General features: G+C 46.5%; 1 protein-coding gene across 1 annotated transcript in view; it reads right to left on the bottom strand.

The window, feature by feature from the left end:
- LOC8037647 (actin-interacting protein 1) overlaps positions 1 to 15,465 on the bottom strand; it is a 71,871-nt gene extending 56,406 nt beyond the window's left edge. Inside the window, exons 1-8 of the mRNA XM_002405429.4 lie at positions 15,365 to 15,465; positions 7,317 to 7,438; positions 6,773 to 6,863; positions 6,124 to 6,271; positions 5,886 to 6,066; positions 1,431 to 1,508; positions 1,288 to 1,365; positions 1,118 to 1,209 (exon numbers count right to left, since the gene is read on the bottom strand). Of these exons, the coding sequence (XP_002405473.3) occupies positions 1,118 to 1,209; positions 1,288 to 1,365; positions 1,431 to 1,508; positions 5,886 to 6,066; positions 6,124 to 6,271; positions 6,773 to 6,863; positions 7,317 to 7,438; positions 15,365 to 15,380 (806 nt within the window). The 5' untranslated portion in view covers positions 15,381 to 15,465. The remainder of the gene's footprint in view (positions 1 to 1,117; positions 1,210 to 1,287; positions 1,366 to 1,430; positions 1,509 to 5,885; positions 6,067 to 6,123; positions 6,272 to 6,772; positions 6,864 to 7,316; positions 7,439 to 15,364) is intronic.
- Between the last annotated feature and the right edge of the window lie 7,680 nt (positions 15,466 to 23,145).

Genomic DNA, 23,145 nt, shown 5'->3' with positions numbered 1-23,145 from the left:
GATACAGCACATTCAGCAGCTTCATTGCCAGGTATATCCCACGTGACAAGGAACCCAGCACAAGACTATGTGCAATTTGTTTCCCACAGCTGCAGCAACCACTTTCTGTTGTAACTGATTAGGGGGTGCAGCCACATGCAGCCAGACCTAGGGCTGTGTACCCGCATCGCTCGGGGTCTGTGGTGATGTCACTCACCAAACACCTACTCACGCAGGTACCCCCATGCAGGGAGCCACTACTTGTGTCTCCAGTGGTGCAATGTTCTTGACACCAGCAGGGCCGTAATTTGACTGGCATTAACTTTAGACGCGGCTAAAAGCACGATCGATCGCAGAAATGTGGTTTCAATACACAGTCATTTGTTTGCACAACGAATGAAGCTGCAGTTTCTACATGCACATGTTCCTTGTTTCCACTAGGAATCAAGGGATGCAAGTACAAAAATAATTCAGTCGCTGCAAAAACAACAAAGTGATTAGTTCTTGCCGTGTAAAACGCCAGGGCAAAACGCTCAGTTTAAGGCCGATATTTTTTACAGACAGGGCGAGATTTGGTAATAGTTTAGGGTGGCTCGGGCTCTTTTCTACAGAGTTGTCTATACAAGAGTCACTTTTGACAGACCAACGCCAGCCATAAAGGGCAGGCCGCTTGAATTCAGAATTTCTGAACTGCGAGCTGGTGCGAACACGTACGCCTTATCCTATACAGTTTTGAACAGTTTGGCACAATGCAATGCCGTGGCACAACTTTTAAGTTGCTTCACACTTGGCGAGTGCCACACTAGCTCAGACGGCTGCTGCATCGCACATTCAACTGCAAAGAGCAAGCTAGGCCAGAATCGTGACGTTGCGGAAAGAGCTGAAAACGCTTACCAGGTGCACCCTGCAATATCATTTTTCTCGTTTAATTAAGTTTAGACAATCTTTGTTCTTAAATAGATGTCACTTATAATTACATTTATAAGTTAGCAATGTGCTGTCAATTCCATTACAACCAATAATTTAAACCCAAATGTTCAGTTCGGTATCCCTTTAAAGTAAGCACAGCTGCCCCCAGATGCGAACCTCGTGGCACAAGAGAAAAGCCCGGAGGGTATCGGTGTTTTTCCACACTTACGTGACCACGGACATGGTGCTGGCATCCCAAATCTTACAGGTCCTGTCTCCAGATGCCGTTAGTATCTTGGTGTTATCGGGGCTCCAGGACACCTTGAAACAAACACACTAATTGCAATACCTGCCACTATGATGGCCCGGCCGAAACGTGGCACTACTGCATGCACTCACCGCATAGATCCCACCGCCGTGGGCGGGAGATCCGAATTCACCGACTTTCTCATACGTGCTGGCATTGTAGAGAAACATCTAGAGCGGGGCAGAACAAAGAAACCTCATCCTGCGTGCTAGGGATTAAAACCGTGAGGACCCACCTTTCCATCAAAGCCTCCACTCGCAAAGAGTTCGCCACTGGGCGAGTAGCGGACAGACTGCACGAACCGGGTGTGGTCCTAGAAGAAACGCATTTGCACTCTGAACACCCCTGAACTCTAGAGCAGGGGCTGCACGCAGCCCCGCAAGGCAGTCTCGTGCGGCCCCTAGCACAACACTACAAAAGCACCCCATGCCGCTTCCTCACACAGAGTGAAGGACCCACAGCAGTTTTGACCTCAAATGGGGTTAGACGGGAACAAGGAGCACTTCCAATTGGCATTGTCTAGCATCCCCATACTTGGGCAGAGAATGCCTCCACTTCCTCGGTGATGGAAGCGGCACTTGGCTTTTGGTAGCAGATTTTGTAGCAGGAAAAATATTGGTTTGGAGCAGCAACTGATGCTTTCGGAGCAGAGGCCAGCCTGTGAGCAGATCACTTGAAAAGGAAAAAGTGATTGCATCACTAATTCCCTTCTCTGATAATGACTGAGGGTTCCTCCGATACTCAAGCATATAATTACTTTTTGTAAAGCACAAAAGGAATGGATCCTTTTTTTTTTCTTTTTTTTTTTACATTAATAAGGCTAAGGTTAGAATAGGTTTCATCTACAATGGGTATTTAAAAGATGGTTGGAAATTTAATCATTTCACAACACTTCAGTTGGGATAAAGACTCTCTCCCACTCCCTTTTACACTTGGTAGTTTACTTAGCCTAAAAATATAATTTCTGTAAAATGCCAGCAAAAAAAGCATATCCATTAACACGTATATCAATAAAAAATGTGTCCACCAATTTTTAGGAACCTACCAAACTCGCGACTAATATGATGCAGCAAAAACAGCCACCCCCAAATATCATGAAAACCTACACTTGCACTTTAAAAGTGACACTGCTCTTTAGCGGCGTCGGAACTAGAATTAAAGGGGTCCTGAAAAGACTTTTTTACTGGATTTTAATTCGCACCGAACCTGAGAGCACTGAACGTAGTAACTTAAACTTTTTTCTAAAATTTCGCTTCATTTTTGAAGTTATAGGCAAATTAAAATCACAAAAACAAGCAAAAAATAACCTCCTTCATGACGTCCTTGGTCGCTTGAGTGGCCGTGAACTAGAGGAGGGGTAGTGAGCTCAGTGAGCGCTCAAGGCTGCCGCACTCGGCGTTGACGGCTCGAGGGGGCGTTACTAAAGCATGTTCTGGATAGGCTGTATGAAGCTGACTGCCAGGGCGGCTCGCATTGCATTTGCTGCGCGATTAAACACTAATCCGGCATGACACTTCATTGGCCACAAATGACAGCAAACACAGGGTAACAATCAGTGCAGAACGGGAGCCACTTCACGCTGCCATACCGCCAAACGGCCAAACCGCAAGTTAAACCTGCTCGCTGAAGGCCTTTGGAACGCTCGAAACCGGTCGGATCCTCGAGCCTGTATATGACCGCAGCGCCGCCGCATACATCCGGGACCTTTGTACGCTCGCCGCCCGTAGGTGCCCGATCCCACTACTCCTTTCTGGTATGTGCTGCCTTTTACACCGCTTGGTGGTGGGTATGTCGACGGGTCATTTGTTTCCCAGGGTCTAGCAAATTATTATTTTGAAATTACCCTAGTTTTCCAGGTTTTCCCCGACATTTTCAGGTGAAATTCCCTGACCGCTGTAGAGGCAGCTAAATATATGACATTAGAACACATGGCATTGAGCATCGAGCACTGAGGATAATTTTGCATGGGCTTAATCCAACTTGCATATTCCGAAATATTCTAACTTGTCCAGTCTGGATTAAACTAACGCTTTCTTGCCGCCGACATCATCAGTGAAGAGGCCACTTCCGGAAACACAATGAAAATGCGAAGCCCAACCACACACGTCGATAACCGAATGGCAGCATGGCCGCCAGATGCACACTTTTGGATACTTTCGCTTAAGGCTGGGATTGGATTGGGGTCTGTGGCTTTCCAATTTGTTACCAGATCTAGTAGCTTTAACTGGATCTAGCCTAGTGTCACACCCTCAATGCAATCCAATCCAGGCTTAGACTGGATTTGTCAGCTGTTCCCTTTGCATCGGGTAGCACACACTACATCGGGTGAGCTGAGCCCGTGCTCTGCTCTAAGCAGAATTTATTGCCCATTCTTCTGTCCCCAAATCCTCAAGTCTTTGGTCAGGGCACTTGATGCCATTTCCGGCTCATTTTCCCTGACTGGGCTCGCTTTTTGAAAATATCCCTGACAATCTCCCCGATTTTTCCCGGTAATTAAAATTTCCCTGACAATTCCCGGTTTTCCCGGTCGCTAGACACCCTGGCTTCCGTACTTTATAACTGTATTTGTTTCTTTTCTAATCTAAAACACTGAACAAAAACTACTTTCATAAATAACTGAAATGGTTTGAGCCACTTATATTTTGTATTTCGACTAAAGAAAAGCTTTTAGCGGCTCTGACCAGTAGAGCGCCCAGGACCAAAGACATCGCATATTGTGCGCTTTCGGTACTGCGGGTCGCTCCGCAGGTGGAGAAGGTTTCCACACCGTCTGGTTAAAATAAGACACTCTGATATTTAGTTACACTCTCCGTGCCCGCTGACTTACCCGAACCCCAAGAGATCTGGAAACTGCAAAAAAGGTAGACGCTTAAATATGATTGCAGGGCCCCTTTAAGTCAAAGTTTAGTGCTCTTTCGATCGACGGCTAAACAGGAACTTCATTGATTACTGTATCTATTCAAATATGGACCCATGCTTCTTCCTCTTTCTCAGCACAGCTTCTTAAAATAAGAAGTCAACTAGACCAAAGAAGGTAGACCCGTAATAATACTAAACATAATATCCGGGCCTATAGCGCTCAGCCAGGTGCTCCCCCATGTCAGCCGCAGCTCCTAGCCCTCCGGTGCAAAGCAGTGAAGCTCGACACACACACTGGTGAGAGGCGGTGAATGCTGACATGAGGGGCACAAATGCTATGGTACACCGGAACCACGGCACAGAGGCACACGGCGGACACAATAATTAAATTAACGACATTTCTCAGATCGTCTGTTCTTGGTGATAAGTTATCCAACGGGCTCCAAGCATCCTAGAAATCGTAAAATTACGCTTGTGCGACGTCTATTTTCCTACTCAAAATGCGATACAAGTTTGTGCCACGCCCCTTTCCGAGTGGAAAAATCTGGAGCACAGATTTGAGCGGAGGCGCCGGCGGCATGACGATGGGCGCACGCCAGCCAATCGCAAGCCGCCTTTCCGAAAGAAGCGGCTTGTGAATGACCATCTCTGTCGTTGCGGAATAACAGCGATTATATTTTAATGAAAAAATGGAAGTGTGCACACTTATGCATGCTGTGGGAGAGATAAACAACCTGCCATTAAGACTTTTTTTTTGTGTTATGCATTGGTAAAAATGCACAAGTGATTCACGCGCAAGCCCTCCCAGAATTGCCCACCCAAGCGTGGACAAATGTGGGAGCCAGCTGTGTCCCAGCCTTTAGACGGTTTGCAGAGAGGTACAATTAGAAATCTCTAAGAACTTTGTCCCCAGAGGCAGACTTGGCATTTTCCCTACCTGGCAACCTTTTAATTCACTGCAGTATATCTATCATTTTGATATCATTCAGTTCCACATTAAATTTAGAAGGGACTGAATCGGAGAATTTTTACCTATAATCAAGAGGACTTTGTAAATTGTCTTCAAATGCAAGTGCCGAGTTGGCCGATTTTTGCCAATTGCACAATTCTTTTTCAATAAACTTTTTTTTAAATATTTGTTTTTTTTTAAGAAATTTATAATGTGTCAATGTCTTTAAAGCAAAAATGGCAAAGAGATCCCTCCAGCAGTCATTGCAAAAGAATCTTCAAAAACAGCAAAAAAAACTGCATATATTTGAGGTGCTTAAGATCTTACCTAAGATGCTTAAGATGAGAAAGAACAATCTAGCGAAGAAAGCACTCAGGATTGATAGCGATGGAGCGAGACACTGCAACATCACACAGTGTGGCCAAAGCAAGAAGTATACTGCCCCACCCCTTCAAGACAGCTCAATTACACTTGGTCGTGATGGGGCAAAGCCAACCTTCACAAGGCTAATCCTATCCTGCAAGCGTGCTTCATTTAACTGCCAAACAACTTTCTCAATTCCCAAATTGCAAACCAATTTTCCTTTCATCCTTCTACTGAAAAACCAGGAGGGTATCTCGGGCAGCCCCTTCGATTTAAACAGAGATCGCTCATTTCAGATGTTTCCTAGGAGCGGAGATATATGCTACCACCTAACTCTTACTTCCACACTTCCTAGTAGTTCAGAGGCTTGAGCAATGTCCACGAGTAGTCCATAACACCATACTAACCACTTCTGTTTACAAGCATGTAGCTCTCCCCAAGTTTGGGGATCAGGTCATCTCATGCCGCACACCCCCGTAACAACAAATCGGGAACAAAGGATTTGTGCCCATCCCTTACACTAATGGTGAGCTTGTACTTGAAAGGTGGTCCCTCGTAGATGCCAACGGTGTTGTCTTCGCTGCCGGTGATGATGCGGAAAGGTCGCGTGGGGCGGAAGTCGCACGAGTTGATCTGCTTGCTGTGGCCTCCAATCTCACCTACTGACGTGCCAGTCTCCGCCATGAACACATGCCCAAACCTGAAAAGCACATCGGGGCTCTCGCACCTGCATCTAAAGGCACGCTTGTGCACGCACCTTTCACGGCCCTCCCCGACAGCCATGATGCGTTGGCTGTCCGGGGACCAAGCCAAGTCCTTGACAATGCCCACAAAAGGCTGGAACTCATTCTTCAGAATGTGCTCCTTCTGGACAGTGTCCCAGATGCGAATCTTCCCGGTTTGGTCTGGGAAAAAAAAAAAAAAAAAGACATTCCACTCTCTTGCAATGATTTCATTTTTCTGATGGCACTTTGCGATGCCATCATTCAGATGAGGTCACAACAACGCCGTCGCTGCCCAGGTACAGTCTTGGACGACGCAAACCGACATGACCAGAGGTATCAGTGTCACCAAGTGCCGAATGAGCAGCTTTGAGAAGGTGCGGCACCGCTGCTATCTGGCCCGATCATGCAAAGAACACTGGACTGGCACCAACCTTTTCTGCCCAGATACAATCGAGCCAGCACCAAGTGTGGGGTAACAAAGACAGATTTGAGTGCATGCTGGTACAAGAAACAAGAAACGCTAAATTCCAGTGGCGCCGCACTCTCAACCGCATGCTTTTTCTCGCACCTCATTTCGAGGCAGGACTACCGGTATCTGTCATCGCATGGTCGGTTCAGCTTGTGTTGTCCAAAACAGCACATCATGCAATCACGATTAACAGACTGGCCCCAATAGCCTACCTGCGGACGCTATGTAAAATCCGCTCGGCGAGTACTTGGCCACCGTTGTCATCTGAGAGTGTTCCGTGTAGATGTCGCACAAGGAGGGGTTCTGCAGCAATGAAATTAGACAACAAAGCAGGGCATGAAAGCAGCCTCAGAGTTTTAAAGATTAGGCCGGGCATCACTCGCTTCTCCAAACTTTGCCCGGTGTTCCTCAACACTTCAGAGGAAGACCTTGGTAATCTGATGAAAGCTTGATTCCCCCTTCAATATTAATGGTTGTCAGTTCACAGTTTCTTTCAAGACTGCCCATGGGCTGCAATTTTGGTTTGCATTCGTAGCACATATTCGTATTTGTGCCATATTTCTTAAATAGTCTATTGCAGCCAACAAGTCAAGGCTCAAGGCCAAGCACTTCACACTCGCATGTCAAAATAAAGTGCCCACATTTCCACTTCCCAACCCAGACAATTAGGGGCAAATTCTAGCTTCCCAGGGTTACTCATTGTTTCTGGACATACAGAGAACCTACTAAACTGTGTAAACAGCAGATGCCACCCACCGCAATGTCTCGAATGATGACACTGTTTCCATTTGTGTACAGAAAGTTTTTGCCCTTTGGATCGCCCCCCAGCACAAGAGGCATGCCACGCTGGGTGCGTGGAAGTGTTGCAAAGGTGTTCGCTGAAAATAAATAAAAACATCCAATGACATCAGGAGTTGGGATAATAAGCAGAAAATATACCAAAGCATAAATACTGCAAACATTTCTAATAATAAAAAAAAAACCTTTGCTTTAAACATGCTCTAAAACGGTCTTTCACATCACTGTCTTATGGTTGATAGTGGAGCTTGTTGGTACATACTTGTATATATATTTGACAGCTTGAACCAGGGGAAGACGAGAAATTGAGACAGGAGAGAATAGACAGCTGACTACCAACGATTATTTAGTGGGAACTTCTTTTTCCTTGCGTGTTTTCAGACACCAACAAAAATTATTACATATTAAAACCTATTATACTAATATAATAATGCATGTGTATGTTTACAAAATTTTCACATTACCTTAACCTAAACTAATATTTTAAATTCACCCGCCACAAGCTCATACTGCCATTTTCTGGACCGTGACGCACCGTAGATATTGTCTCTCCTTTTTGTGAATAGTGATGGACGGGGTGCTGACGCACCCACTCGCTTGTTCTTCGATAGCAAGGGCCTCGAGCATCTCGCGCGCATGAGTATTGTTATTACTGGCTAGGATGGTTATGATGGTTTCAGTTCTATCAAATCACGATTTATCTTGCGGGAATGCGGTTCCAACTTTTAACAATGAAGTACTAAGAGGAATTTTTCGCTCATTTGTTTTCAACTGGCTGACGTCCGAATCCTGGGCCGCAGAGCCTCAGGCAATCTGATGATTAACGACTCGACCTCACATCGGCCGACTTGCTTAACCGCTGATGGTTGAAGAATAACAATCTACTCGCAGGTGGTGCACCGCTTAGAATCCGACCCCAGAGTTTTTTCGCTCGCTTCCGACTCAGGATACACAGGGAGAATAAAAAGAACATGCTCATTGTTGCCAATTGAGTCTATAAAAACCGAAACCAAGACAAAATGCAATTTGTTTTGGCGCACGTTTTGCGATTTGGTGCATAATGGCGTGAGGTATTGGCTGTGGCGCAGGGCGGCGGAGACAAATGCGTCTGGCGTAAAATGGCGCAAATGGCACAGTCGTTCCACCCCTAAATTTTTTTATATTTTCACTATACAAGCTTTCCCACCTAGTGGCACCTCTAGTGAGATGCACTGAGAAACCGATTTTTGTAGATCAGTTAAAGTGGGTTTGAAGCGTTAGTGTGCATGCCAGATTAATCATTTGGAATGTTTTGACAAAACAAGTGTTGCTAAATGGCTACTCCCGAGACACTGAAATTGCTCGGCAGGTCGAGTCGCACGACACACAGAGCACAAAATTGGCCATTTGCATGGCCAGAAAATATCTAATGGGTAGAGTAGGCAGCCAACTAGGGTAAGAGAATTTTGGGGACAGAAAACTCTTAAGGCTGCGGTCCCACGGCAGCCATCTTGAACAAGGCGTTAGTTCAACCAATAGACGGCGACACGCACCCGTGGGGTGGCCGAAACATTGGTTCACAGTGGGATGGCTCGAGCACCATCACGTTCCCCTCGTGGCCTTGCTCGCGCCGCTGCCAGCTGTGCTCAGCTAGCTCAAGTAGCATGGTCCAGCAAACGGATGTATGCGAGAATGTCAGGCTGGGTATAAATTGTTCTCCGATATAGGGACATGCGGTTCGGCGGTTGTAACAGGCTTTCGCAATAAATCTTACCAAGAAGGAATCAAATGTTGATTGACGTGTCAATATTCTATCAATGAAAATTTCCTCTGCAGGAATGCACGCTCAGTAGACTCAATCTTCCAAGACACCAGTGGAAGCGGACGTCAAGTAAACTGCTTCGCGATTTACGGTACTTACCTCACCATTTTAATGACGACTAAAAAAAGGTCACGAAATATTTTATTTCACGGGGTCCGGAAGATGTTGTAAAGGTTGTTTGTTACATTATAGGGGGTTCCCAGAAAGCAAATGCCGTTACAATATTTTCGGAAGTACCAACACACATAATGTTGTAAGTACAGCTTAGGAGGAATACGATGAAAACCATCAAAAGAAATAGGAAGACATTTATTTGCAATGAAGACGCTATGAATGAACGGCGTTTAGCGACGGCAAGTTATGAGCGTTCGGGAATTTATAAGTTGACGTGATTGCTAACTATGGACATGCGGACAATGAATACCAGTTTTGTCGGGAGATGGTGTTGCGGTGATGACCTGATATCGGACGACTCATGGCAGACGAACAAGCAAGTTTCTTCTCGGCGAATGGTAAGCGTCCAGTGTGAAGCACAGCACGTGGCTACGTGCTGTGCTTTACACTGGAGTTTCTTGAGTCCAACGCCATCATGAACAGTAACTGAAAACGATCCACTATTCAGTTGGTGGGTGGCGAAACGTATCCACATCTGCAGAGTCATGGGCGATGCATACTCTAAGTGGCTGGAAGTTTACACGATGCCTGCCATGACGTCCAAACAAGTCATTGACGTTCTACGGTCTCTTTTACCTACTTTTGCCCTACCGAAAATACTTTTCTCTGATAACGCGCCAAATCTTGCTTCAAATAAAATAAACAAGTTTTTGAAGAAGAAAAAACCGGCATCAGGCATCACATTATACTCCGTTTCACCTTATGTTGTACCGCAGCGAAGGCTAGACGCACGAGCTCATATCGTTGGCAGCTGCCCTTTGTGCACGAGAGCTTGTGCCGCCAAGATGTGCCCTAGAGCAAGGAGCACGCGCTTGTAGCCTTTCCTGCGGTACAACACAAGGTGAAGCAAAGTATAGTGCACCATACCATCCTGCAGCTAACGGGCAAGCAGAACAGATGGTGTGCGAAATGAAAAAAAGCCCGTTTGAAGCTTATGGAAGAAGCAGTTCAGTGAAGAATCGCCAGGTTCTTGTTCCGGCAGCTCGCGACGGTCTCATCTTACACGGAAAAAAACCCGCCGAAGCAATATTCGGCGGACGAAGAGCCACACCCCTCGATCTCATGATACTATGGCCTACGAACAAAGATCGAGAGATTCCCAGATCGGGAGTAATGGCAGTTTATTGGGTCGGACAACTCGTCTACGTGAGGAATTTCAGCAGAAGTAGGGCCTTCCATGTTAAACTTGAGTAGAAAAGGCTCTATGTTGGTTGACCAGGAGGTGTCATCTCTCTGAATACGTTAAATATCAATGCCCTTGAGTGTAAATATAACTGAATCACAAAACTCTCTCTGTGCATTGTGTAACTGCCCTTGTATTTGGCAGTACAAGCTATGGTGGTGATTTGGACCTTTCACACCAGGCTCCTTTTTCTTATTTTTCGCCTCATACTCCTTTGCGGTTTAAGTATGCTTCAAGAATCTTTTGGAACGGGGACACTTTACGTCAACGAGGCCATTTGTTCCAAGTAGTCAATCAGGGAATGCTGCTAGAAATCCGTCCCTCATATTAACGAATAAGCCGCACTTCTGCACAGTGCAGTTTTCCTGTTCCACGTACAGTTGTAAAGCAGCATCCTCATTGATTCTACCATATACTGTTGCGGGTGAAGAAAGTGTTTGGGTACACGATACTTGAAACAAGTCTGGCACTGTACGTTGTGGTTCGACACCCACTAATGTCGTCGTCCTTATAGAGCCTCATCATATAATCATTACCTCGTCACCTCATATTGCTATTCATCAACAGTAAGTACAATAGGCTACCGCCATATTACAATCCAAGAATTGAAAAATTTAGTCATTCAGTCCATCAACAAGTTTATTATTTATATAATGTTATTACGTTACATTACCTCGAGACGATCGACGTCCATCGTCGATCTTCAAATAGTTATACTTGTATATAAATTAGACGCACAAGGGGGGGAGGGGGGGGGGGGGAGGTGGCCGAGTGCATGGTCTAGCGCACACCAGCTCGGAGCACTTGGAGCGAAAGCTCGCGGTGCAGAACCCACCCTGCCCCTGTCCGTTTTGATCTGGAAGAGCATCGTACCGGCGTGCGGTCGTGTATCCCTGCTGCGTGGTGCACGTTAAAGACCCCAGGTTTGCGGTTATACCGCACTGGCTAAATTACTCATCTACAGCTGAGACACCAAAAGCCCACTAAGGCAGACTAACTTCCGGCTGTATAAACATACATACAACAATTGGCAATTAGACGCATAATAACAAAGAACACAGCGTGCCGCCTCTTTTTTTTTTTTTGATGCCTTTTTTTTAAACCAGCGCAAGCTCGTGCGTTCTCTCTTTGAGACAGTTAGAACGGTCGCGCATAAAAACCGCGTTTCTCCTACCCACCCGCTTCCTCCTCTCATTATGTGTATTTGGTTATAACTAGATAAGCTCTAGTAATGGTGTATTATTCGTATTTACTTTCAGTTTCAGTCAGGGAAAAGGAGTTTCGCGGGAACTAGAGCCAATAAATGAGCTGCGCTTAGAGTATCGGCACTCTCTTCCCCGACAGTGTTGTGAACGCCGCCATTTTGGTGCTTGTGCAGAGCAGGCGCAACTGCCGATTGTCATGATTCAAAAGTGTGACATCCTCAGCATTAGATTCGGTGTTAGGAAGCTCATGCAATGTTGCTTTGCTTTGTCGCAAACTGTTTGAAGTGGAGGACGGAAAAGCGTTTCTTGTGATTTCAGATAAAGCTTCAAATAACTGGCAACCATGATTTTAAGCCACAATAAGGCCAAGTGTCGCTACTTTGAAGCGTAGCTTATTTAATGACACTATTCATGCTCTTGTTCAAGAGGCTTGTAATACCTGGAGGGGCCATGACGTAAGCCCCGTGGATTCCACAAGCCACTACCTTTTGACACCTGCCTCTTCTTCATTGTTCCCGCTTGTGCCAGTAAATTAGCTACGGTTCAGAGTAACGACACCCGGCCATATTGTGGCTTAAAATCATGGTTGCCAGTTATATGAAGCTTTATCTAAAATCACAGGAAAGGCTTTTCCGTCCCTCACAAATGTTTAAACAACCCGCGACAGAGCATTGCAATATTGCATCAGCTTCCTAGCACCGCATCTAATGCTGAGGAAGTCGTACTTTTGGATCATGATGATCGGCAGTTGCGTTTGCTCTGAGCAAGACCCAAAATGGCGGCGCCCAAAACAATTTTGGGGAACGGAGTGCCGATACTTTAAAGCTCATGTAGTGACTCTAGGCATGAAGTGAACTCGGGTGTATTATTTTCCTCTTCTTTATTGTTTATCGATTTCATTCATATTGAATAATGAACACATAATATCACGCTACGTTTGTGTAATTATTTGTCTTAGATTTATTAGCCTGACCCAGTACTTAAACCATTCATTTATCGATAGTAAATCTTCCAATATATTTTTTAAATGTGAAGGTAAAAAGACACGGAGATTGATGATGATACAGACGCCAACGCCGCCCTCGGAAATTTTTTTGAACACTAGAAATCAGCAGTTCGTCAGCCATCCGCCAGGTAGCGCAACAAAACGCCCAAACAGTTTTTAATTGTTTTTAAAATTACCGTATTTACTCGCGTATAGGTCGACCTGTTTTTCAAAAATCGCCTCATCAAAACTGGGGGGTCGACCAATACGCGAATCCCGGTATTATATTTTTCAACTTTTTTTTTTTTCGGGGGTCCCGAAGTTAGGGGGTCGACCTATACGACGTATCGACCAATATGCGAGTAAATACGGTAGCTACGCTCTACACCTATTAAGAAACCACAGCAAGATCATTGTGAAAATTTAATACATCGCAATGTATATCTATTCCAAACAATAAATATTATTAGATGCCAATAAAACTGTTTGATGTCCAAAAAAGATATGCGTCAAAACAGGTAAGTTTGAACAACACCACCTATACAGAAGGCCTCCACACGCGTCATCATAGTCAGATCGATCGAGGCGAGAGATTGGGCACGAGTGCTGCGTCAGTGTTCGGCTGCGGCTCGTGGCCAATCAGCGCGTCGAAGGTCGGGCTCGGGTCCAATAGCCGACCGAGTGCGATCCGACTGTGGTGACGTTTCATAGAAGAAGAGGAAACCATGCGGAGGCCTTCTGTCTAGGTGGTGTTGGTTTGAAGCGCTCCTCGAGCGTTATGACTTTGAAAATGAAAAAAAGCCATCGTCCACCTCTTGGGCAACCATTGTAGCTTTAAATGTTATAAAAGATATTATCATAGTTTAAACATTTCCTCAGCGGCATTTGAAGTACCATGACTCAAAGCACAAATAAGTGCTACGTTTGATATAAAATATCTAAACAAAAATATTTTACACAACATTAAATTTTTTTCTGCATATTACCAATTATAAGCACTACATCTGTAGCTAATTTCATTGCCCTAGCACCTGCCATTAAAAACATATTTGTGCTGAAAAATGTCAATTTTAGGGCAATATTTGGAGGGATGAAAAAAACAAAGTAGTGCAAATACCAAAAAAGTGTATCGTTATATTCTGCTCCGACATCATCTTAACAAAGCTTCTATATTGGAACCGTGCTATCTTTAATGGATCGTTCATAAAACATGAACTAGCAGAGCAAGTGAGGGTCCGCGCCATTATATTCGCAACGCCACAAACGCGCATGAACAGTAAAAACCAACGCATACATAATATCAAATGAAAGGATTGCATTGCCTTTCGAATGACATCAATCCCACAAAACAGTATTTAAAAGGAGATGAGTAATGACCTGCCAAAAAGTACCTAAACTGCCCCATTCAGTAGGACCGTGGCCTTAAAGGTTCACCGATCCCCCATGAGCCAGCTGCACGTGCTTAGAAGAGAAGGGGTGCCTTGCCAAAATTTGGAGCCCACAAAGGTGATGGCTTACAGAATGCAGATATCCTGCAACACAGATGAGAAGTTCAGAATGTGTGTAACCTTGACTTCTAGGGCTCCTTTGGGATTCATACTGAGAGAATAGCTGCCAAACAGTCTGCCTTTCCTATGAGACACGTGAAATTAGAATTGCTGCCCTCAGCTTGGCACCTCCTGTATTTGTCCTTTTGAGCATCCAAGATAGTTGAGCAAACTTAAACAGCTATAAAATCCACCAAAAGGCATTTGTGAGCCATCTTCAACGCATGTATACAAGCAGACATCTCCCGACGAGCAGTAAATCGGCAACCAAAAAGCTACACGAATCAAAGGAATATTCTTTGTTTCGGGCGACGAAACTCGCCCACAACTTTGTCGCATGCGAGGTTTATTCCGCGGTCACGAAGGTACTGGCGTCTGAAGATACCGGCGTTTACGAACACCCCAAGAGACAGTCTTGGAGAGAGTCCGAAAGCTAGAAATCTCGAGAACAAAACCAGTGACGAGCTGACCAGAACGTCCTACCAAACATCCCACCCGAACCGGCGCCCCTACTTCCGTCCAATGTTCAAAAGGAAGCCGCCGGCCACGGTGGTGAATCATAGCTTCGCAGGCACCTACAACCGCCTTGCACCACGAAGCCACGCGACCACCGTGCAAGCGGTTCAAGCGACGAAGCAAGACTTTCGCCGACACGCTTCAAACGCCCCTAACGCCGATCAAAAGTAGTTGCCTGTGCATCATTGGGGGGTGCCGACTCATTTGCACTTGCCGACACCAAACCTAAACAATAAAAAAGCGGTACACAAAGCCGGTGGCACTCCCGCTTGCCCAGAGGATCGCACTGGCAGCGAAATTACGAGTGGGCATAAGGATTGCTTCGAGGGGGCGAGGTGAAAAGGGCCCCCAAAACTCTTCTCAGGTGTCTGGGGTGCCGTTTTTGGGTTGTCCCCTCCCCCGTCTCCCGGCCAGCGCCGGTCGCAAGGGACGGAGCAAGCCGACAGATCATTTTGTTTCCTTTCGGCCGAGCCGACTGAGCGAAAAACGCTCGCTGCGAGCCAACCTCTGCGGCAAACGACAAGCCAGACACTTGTGGTGCGGAGACAGAACTCACAAAAAGTTTGGTTCGCGGACGAAAGCGCGAAAAACTTACTGTTCCTGTACGACATTCTTGCAGACCGGCACGCCTCGTCGACGATACGTACCGCCTACCCAACGTAAGTACCTCACTCGCCTCACTCCTTCCTTCTTCGGCGGCTGCTTTGCCGGAACCGGAAACGTAGAGCTCCGACTCTCGCCAGACGTCGGTGCTTGTGCCGAGGTTTCGATTTCGCTTCCCCAAGGGGCGACCGCGTCGGCCAAAAATAGCCACACCCCCACCCCAATGCGCCACCGCAAGTTCACCACTTTGTTCTAAAAGTGAACTACGAGACCTTGCCTTGATCTCCAGATTTTTGCTGTTCTTTTTTTTATTATCCAAATACCTACCACCGGGTTCAAAAAAGAAAAAAAAAAAAAAGAAATACGCTGGAAAAGCTGACGGGTGCACTAGCGCTGTCATAAATCACGGACAAGATTTTTTTTTTTATGCATAGCATTTTTAGGGCCAATTTTAGGGGTTTTTTGTCTGTGGCATGTAACCTCGGTGATGTCAATGTCACGCGGCACTATGGCCGCTATGGCATCATCCGTGACATGTGAAGTCATATGAAAGCGTGACGTCATATGACACAGTGACGCAACGTGATATCATGGCGCGCCACGCCACTTGTCACGTGACACCATGCCGTGACAATGTCATGTTAGGTACAACCAACGTTTCTAGAACTCGGTTGGAAAAAAAGTGGCTCCGATCAATTGCTCCGATCCACACTCGAGAACCCAACTAATGGCAATCGCAACGCCGCCATTTCTCTCGCAGCGTCCACTCCGGAACAACCAAGATCCCGAAACGCGCGCGCCCACTGATCTCTATGACAATTGCTGGATCGCGCTTCCCCGCTGCAGCGCAAGTGAAGCCACCGGGCTTCACTCGCTTATGATACGATTTGCCGTTTTTGCTAGCCTTTGCTGCGGTTTTCCAGCGTGCTGACGACACGTTTTCTACTCGTTCGTCGTCATTCGCCGAAGAAGTTTTTTGAAGACTCTGTGTATTGTTGAGACTTGCCATCGTGAACACGTGGAAAATTTTACGAAAGTGCAGTGTCGCAGGAAAAAGGCACAACGCGTCGAAAGGAAGGGCTGGCGGCGTGTTCAAAGCTTCCTTGGCACGCCGAAGTGCCGTGTCTCTGTGCCTTCGCACGCTTGGATACCGACCAAGAACCGACGCCGTGTGTATGTGTTCAGCGAGTGCAATGTGCGTGAAGCTGTTCGTGCCTCTGGATCAGCGTCTTTTCCCCTCGCGGTTTAGGAACGAGCTTAATCCAGCGTCCACTAGCGACGGAAGATGGGGAGAAGGTACGTCTTTTTTTCGTCCTTAGACGATTTACACAATACCGTGCACAACAGCTCCTCATCACTGATCAGTGCTGGCTGATTATCAACCTACTTAATTGCACTTGACGTTTGAGCGCGGCTCGCCTAATTGTAATTGGTCAACAGATTGCACACGACCATATCGGCCGCGCTTCAAAGATTTTCATTCTCGCCGTCTTGTACTTTTGCTTTCGAAAACCCCCCTGGCTCCACAACGTTGCCCTATTCGTGCTCCCACGGAATCTATTAGAGTAGATTTGGGACATAGCCATGGTTAATATAGTACATAAGAACACGTACAGATCTCCCCCTTTTATTGATAGCAACTCACAGGAACAGCTGGACGATCCAGAACTCCGTGGCCGATATATATAAATGATCTAAAGGCATCTACGCGCGACACACGTTCAGAACTTTGGCGCGGCGTCAATTCTTGACCGGTATCCAAGCGTGCGAAGGCACAAAGATGCATCACTCGGCGTGCCAAGGAAGCTTTGATCACGCCGCGACACCGGCGACACGTTTTCGACGAGTTGTACCTTTTGATACGGCTTCACGCACATTGCACTCGCTAAACACATTCACACGGCGTCGGTTCTTGGTCGGTATCCAAGCGCGCGAAGGCACAGAGACACGGCACTTCGGCGTGCCAAGGAAGCTTTGAACACGCCGCCAGCCCTTCCTTTCGACGCGTTGTGCCTTTTTCCTGCGACACTGCACTTTCGTAAAATTTTCTACGTGTTCACAACGGCAAGTCTCAACAATACACAGAGTCTTCAAAAAACTTCTTCGGCGAATGACGACGAACGAGTAGAAAATGTGTCGTCAGCACGCTGGAAAACCGCAGCAAAGGCTAGCAAAAACGGCAAATCGTATCCCAAGCGAGTGAAGCCCGGTGGCTTCACTTGCGGGAGCGGCAAGCGCGATCCAGCAATTGTCATTGAGATCAGTGGTTTGGTCAATGGGAGGCGCGGGCAGAGCCAGGGCGTGCGGCAGACTCGGAAAGAGGGCTTGGCATGCTCTCTTCACCAACCAGAAGCCGAAAAGAATCCCCTAGCGGTGGTAGCGAGAAACAGTTCTGAGCCGAATCAGCCGATCGATCATCGAAGGTCTGTGTTCGTATATGGTTTTAATAAGTGCGTAAGAGTGAAGTGTAGTAAATCTTTGTGGTTGAAAATAGGGTGCACGTGTTGTTTCATCATGATCATGCAGAAAGATGTAAGAAACGAATACGCCGCTCAACTCTGTTTTGCGCGAACAGAGTGTGACCGCTCTGACGGCAGATTCCCGGCGCTCGGCGTTTGGCGTAAGGATTATGTCGATCTTTCCGCTAGTCGCACTCTTCCACCATCATTTTAGATGAGTGTGATTGAAACATCACGTGTACCATATTTTCAGCCATCGAGAGTTACTCCAATGCAGTTATCAGGTTTGTTTCTTGCGTCCACCGCCAGGGTATTATTTCCGGCTTCTGGTTGGGCACATTCGAATTTCTGAAGGCGCCCTGGAACACGCCCAGCCCGCTTTCGGCCAATGGCGCCGCTTCATTTGTCTCCTATACTTCCCAACGAATGGCCAAACTCTCCATATATACGGCTCTGGTTAGCGTCTATCCATCCATCCATCCATCCATCCGTCCAGCTGGATTGCGCTGCAGCCGCAAGTCGCAAGTGCGGCCACCAGAACTCCATCCTGCGTGTCGAAAAATCGCCTTTCTGGAGCGTTGCAGAGGCTGGCGGCAGCGTGCTCAAGACACATTTTCTACTCGTTCGTTGTCATTCGCCGAGAAAGTTTTTTTAAAACGTTGTGTAAACGGTAAGACTTGCCTTTGAGAACACTTGGAAAATTTTACGAAAGTGCAGCGCCGCAGAAAAAGGGCATAACTCGTCGAAAGCCAGTTTCGCCGGTCTCGCGGTGTGATCAAAGCTCCCTTTGATCCTCTTGAAAAGGTGATTTTTCGACATGCAAGATGGCCGTCCGGGGGCCTCACTCACGGAGCGGGGAAGCGTGATCCAGCAGTTATCATAGAGATCAGTGTTACTCACTTGCAGAATAGACTTGCCATATTTTTATGGTGTCTTTTGCGTATGCCACTAGGCAGTTTTTCCCGATCGATCATAAGAGGACGTAATTTTCGTAGGGGTCCATAAAGAGACACATATTACCCAAATTAATTGGGTTGGGGGCAAATTCTGGCGTCTTGCACGGACACGCGCGCGCACACACACACGCACACAAATAATTTGGTTGAGTCACAGGTTCCATTTACCTGCATATTGTTTTGATTGGTAACGTATGCGTTCTGTAGCCCGGTTTGTTTTAAAACTGTTTTTATGATGTGGTGGCCTTGCGTTGAGCTTACCAAAACGCTGTATTGCAGTGTTCAGACCTTTGGATGCCGCCAAGCCCGTCGCTTTTCGCGCAGTCCCGGACCTCTGCCCGCGCATCCGGGGCCCCTGGTGCCACCTTAGGAGGCTGGGGCACCAGGAAGGCCAGTTGGTGGTCTTCCAGCGTGTCGCCGGTACAAGGCGGACATTGGTACTGGCCAGACGGCTGGTCCCCCTGGCCCGACAGGACCGCAATGGATGGTCCGGTCGCTGCAGACCACTGGTGCTGGTAGGGACGATGTCACGTGCATCGCTGTTGTCATTTTCTTTCTTCTTTTTGAGCACCTGAGGGTGTTCCATGGGTTAGGCATGAAGGAAGAGGAGATATGCACGCGAGCGGGCCGGCGGGAAAAGAGGAGGAAGAAACGGGCGATCACGAACTTGGTCGAACGATGTCCGGATTCCCGCCTCAGGAGGTTCCAGGCGTCTGATCCTGAGTGCCAACGATTTCAGCCACTTCCAAAACAAGGAGAAAAGTCGTTTCGAAACTGAACAAGAATTTCGTACGAAAACTGATTCGCAGCGGACGACAAATCACACGAATTATGGTACCTCTAGCTGCACGAGATCGTAACGTCACGCCTTGATAAGATCGGACAAATGGACCTAACGAAATTGTCAGATCAGATTTTGAACTGGTGGCCATTCATGACCAAAGACGTTGCATGCTATGTTCGAGCGTGTGATATATGTAGGCAAGTAAATCGACGCACTACCGGAAAGGAAGAATGTCTCAATCCAAGGAATATCCCTGAAGATCCGAACAAAGTGATAGCGCTTGATAATTTCGGGCTAGTAGTGAAGGAAAGAAATACTCATGTTTTAGTGTGCATTGACCACGCTGTGCGCTACGTCGATGCATCAGCTGTTCCCAGCACGGCTTTCATACAGATTTACGTCCTGACGAAAAGATGGATGCCCAGATTTGGGGGTACCAGAAGTCATCATCACCGACAAGGCAAATACTGTTTATAAACGGAAACACAAAAACAATTAATTGACGTGTCGGCGCAACACACACCACGTCTCCACCATGTTTGCTGGAAGAGAACGGTTGCATAGAAAGAATGGTAGGAACAACCAAACAAATCGTATACGAACACTTGTAAATAACTGCCTCGTCTGGCATATTGGATTGCGAGATGCTGTAACCGCAGTCACTGTTATAAAACAGGGTTCAACGCAATACAGCCCTTTCTGGCTACCTCATGGGTATGATCCTAAACTTCCAGGCGAACAGAACATAGGAAGTATAGACGATGACGCCAGCGAATCCGAATGGTTTCACAATCTTGCCAGGAGCCGATGCACTGCGAAGCTCAATTTAGAGAATAGCCAGACATTGGCGAAAGCTGCAGGTACGAAGCTGGCATGAAGGCACCGTGTTTCAACGTCGGCGATTTGGTATACTGCGTCAAAGGAACTACATGCACAGATCGCTGGAAACTTCATTCGATAGACCGTACTGAACAACAGAGTTCAAATACATTCTGTGTTGCTGAAAAGAGCCGTCACCGTCGAGGGCAGATCCAATTCAAAACTTTCTAATTTGAAAAAAAAAAAAAAAATCACGAATACTGGCCGAAGGAGACATTGAGCCAGTTGAGCTATCAGACAGTGTAATAGTAAGGAGCCTTCATGCGCATGAAGGCACCCTATGTAATAGGACATAGGTTAGCTAACCAAGTGGAGACAGAATCACTGCAAAACGGCGGAAACATTCCAGATGATCTTTCTGAAAGCGTTGAAAAAACATCTAGCTCAGCGCACTTCGAATATGAATTGGATGAAGTATAGTCAACCTGATACCTTCGAGACTACTCAATGAATTGAAGTGAAATGCGTGAATTGACGACAATCCAAACTTTGACACTGGGCTTGTTAGGTATGGAGGAGGACGAGATATGTACGCGAGCGGGTCGGCGGAAAAGTGGAAGAAGAAACGGACGATCACGAACAAGGTCGAACGATATGCTACGCTTTGCGACCAAATCATTGTTCAGTTTTTAATGCGAAAGCATTAAAAGTCCCATGGAGCGCAGCCGGCGTTGTCTGTAACCTCGAAAAACGACACCTAAATTCCGGCTGAGCGAAACGAGATTTAAATTCCCATTGGCTGCGACGCGTCATTAGGGAGTTTTAGTAGACCGTGTTTCCCGCTCCGCTAGCCCTCCGCTACGAAGAAACCGCCACTGCGCCTGCGCGCCGATGGCCTTGGCTGTAGAGATCCGGGTAGCGGAGGGGCTTAGCGGAGCGGGAAACACGGTCTACTAAAACTCGCTATTGTTCCAAGGAACGAGACCCCACAAAGAAGCCCTCTTCCTGGGGCTGCGGTCCGCGCGCCGGTAAAAGGAAGAGGATGGCGCGCGCGCGGCCGTAGAGGCCCGGCCGGCCACTGCGGAGGACAGCTGGGTGCGCTGGTTGTAGGAATGGGCTGCGTGTACGAATGCTTTCGCATTCCTACACGCGAACAGTCTTAAGTGTCCTGTAATTTTTATACTCTTAAAGGGGTCATGAGGAACGATATCGGGTCATATAATGCTGATGACTTTACAGAGGCGTGCTGGTCCTAGTCTTGCCCTGCAGGTATATTCGCACGGACCGCGTCTGACTCAGAAGCTTCTTGGCAGAGCTGGCAGTAATGTAATTACTGTAATGAAATTACAGTAATTTAATTACTTGTTCCAGTAATTAGTAATGTAATTCATTACTTTTTGTAGCAGGTAATTTAATAATGTAATGAATTACTCCAGCGACGGTAATTGTAATTAAATTACCTAATTACTTTTTCGCACCAGGCATATTTTTTGTGTCCACAATACACAAGAGCGCTTTTCTTTTTATTTTACTTTTTCTTTTTCCTCTACACCTTTCCAAAAAACGCTCTTTGGCCACCGCTATGTTGCTGATGCTAATGCGGCTGGTGCAACTCTCGCGCCCGCTATCTGCTAGACATTTTCTGCCACTCTCTTGAACTGTAAAAACCCGCTCAGCGCGATTCTCTACCTATGGTTTGCGGTTTTGCATTCGACGTTTTCTGGCCCCTCTTAAAAGTGTCCGCTTACTTTTCCTGATGCACGCTGCGTACCCTCTCTGTGTTATCTTCCACTGTGAGAAATAGGGCTGGTGAGTTTCTGCCATTCGAGCTTTTCTGCTCGACATTCTCGGGAAACGAAGGAGGGGAAATAGGTCGAACTAAGGCCCCTGGTGGAACGGCCCTCGACGCGATTTTGCGAACAATGACAGTAGTTCTGCCCCCTCCCAGAGATAATCCGCGTAGGGTCCTCAAACATCTCCAAAAATAGTTGTCCGGGTTGGGGTGGGAAACCGATCAGTCGCGTGCGTTCCTCTGTCTATCGGTAAACATGTTATTTGTGAGCGTGAAAAATGCATGCCTTTCGCCTATCTTCTGGTGTTAATTAATTTCGACAGCTAAACGGTTTGTCGTTCGCTTTGTCGTTTGACACGCGGCTAATCGAACGGCGCCCGTAAAAACTTACCGTAGAAAAAAAACAAAAAAAACAACAAAACAACTAACATTCCAGTCGCATTCGTTCTGTCACGCGCGTACCCAACAAAAATAGTTTACTGTTTTTTTTTTTCAAACGTAGTACAATGCTTCCCAATGACCTCGGGAAAATACATGCACCATGAAACACAAAATGCAGTGGGAAAACACGAGAATTTAACCGCCAGCAGTGTTTGAAACTGCGCCTACACAGGCTGTGCCTGCGTAGGCGCAGCCTGTAAAAGTATACAAAAGTAATGCGAAAGTAATGTCATTACTTTTAAAAGTAATTTGTAATGGTAATTAATTACTTTCTGGCTGTGGTAATTTTTAATGTAATTTATTTACATTTCAGAAATTTTCACCAAAGTAATTAGTAATGTAATTTAATTACAAAATATGAGTAATTTGGCCAGCTCTGCTTCTTGGTCACGGCGAAATTGCGAGGATAAAGGGGGACTATTTCTTTCAGCTTAAAAGCTTAAAATGAGAAGAAAAGTCTTTTTGAGAATGGTCAAAGCCATAAAGTTTGAAAGGAGAAGGGTTAAAATGAGAAAAGTTGTT

Source organism: Ixodes scapularis, unplaced genomic scaffold, assembly GCF_016920785.2.
Source record: "Ixodes scapularis isolate PalLabHiFi unplaced genomic scaffold, ASM1692078v2 PGA_scaffold9__187_contigs__length_104089568, whole genome shotgun sequence".
Taxonomy (NCBI): Eukaryota; Metazoa; Arthropoda; class Arachnida; order Ixodida; family Ixodidae; genus Ixodes; species Ixodes scapularis.
The sequence above is the reverse complement of the archived record's forward strand: the minus strand, read 5'-3'. Positions and strand labels throughout refer to the sequence as shown.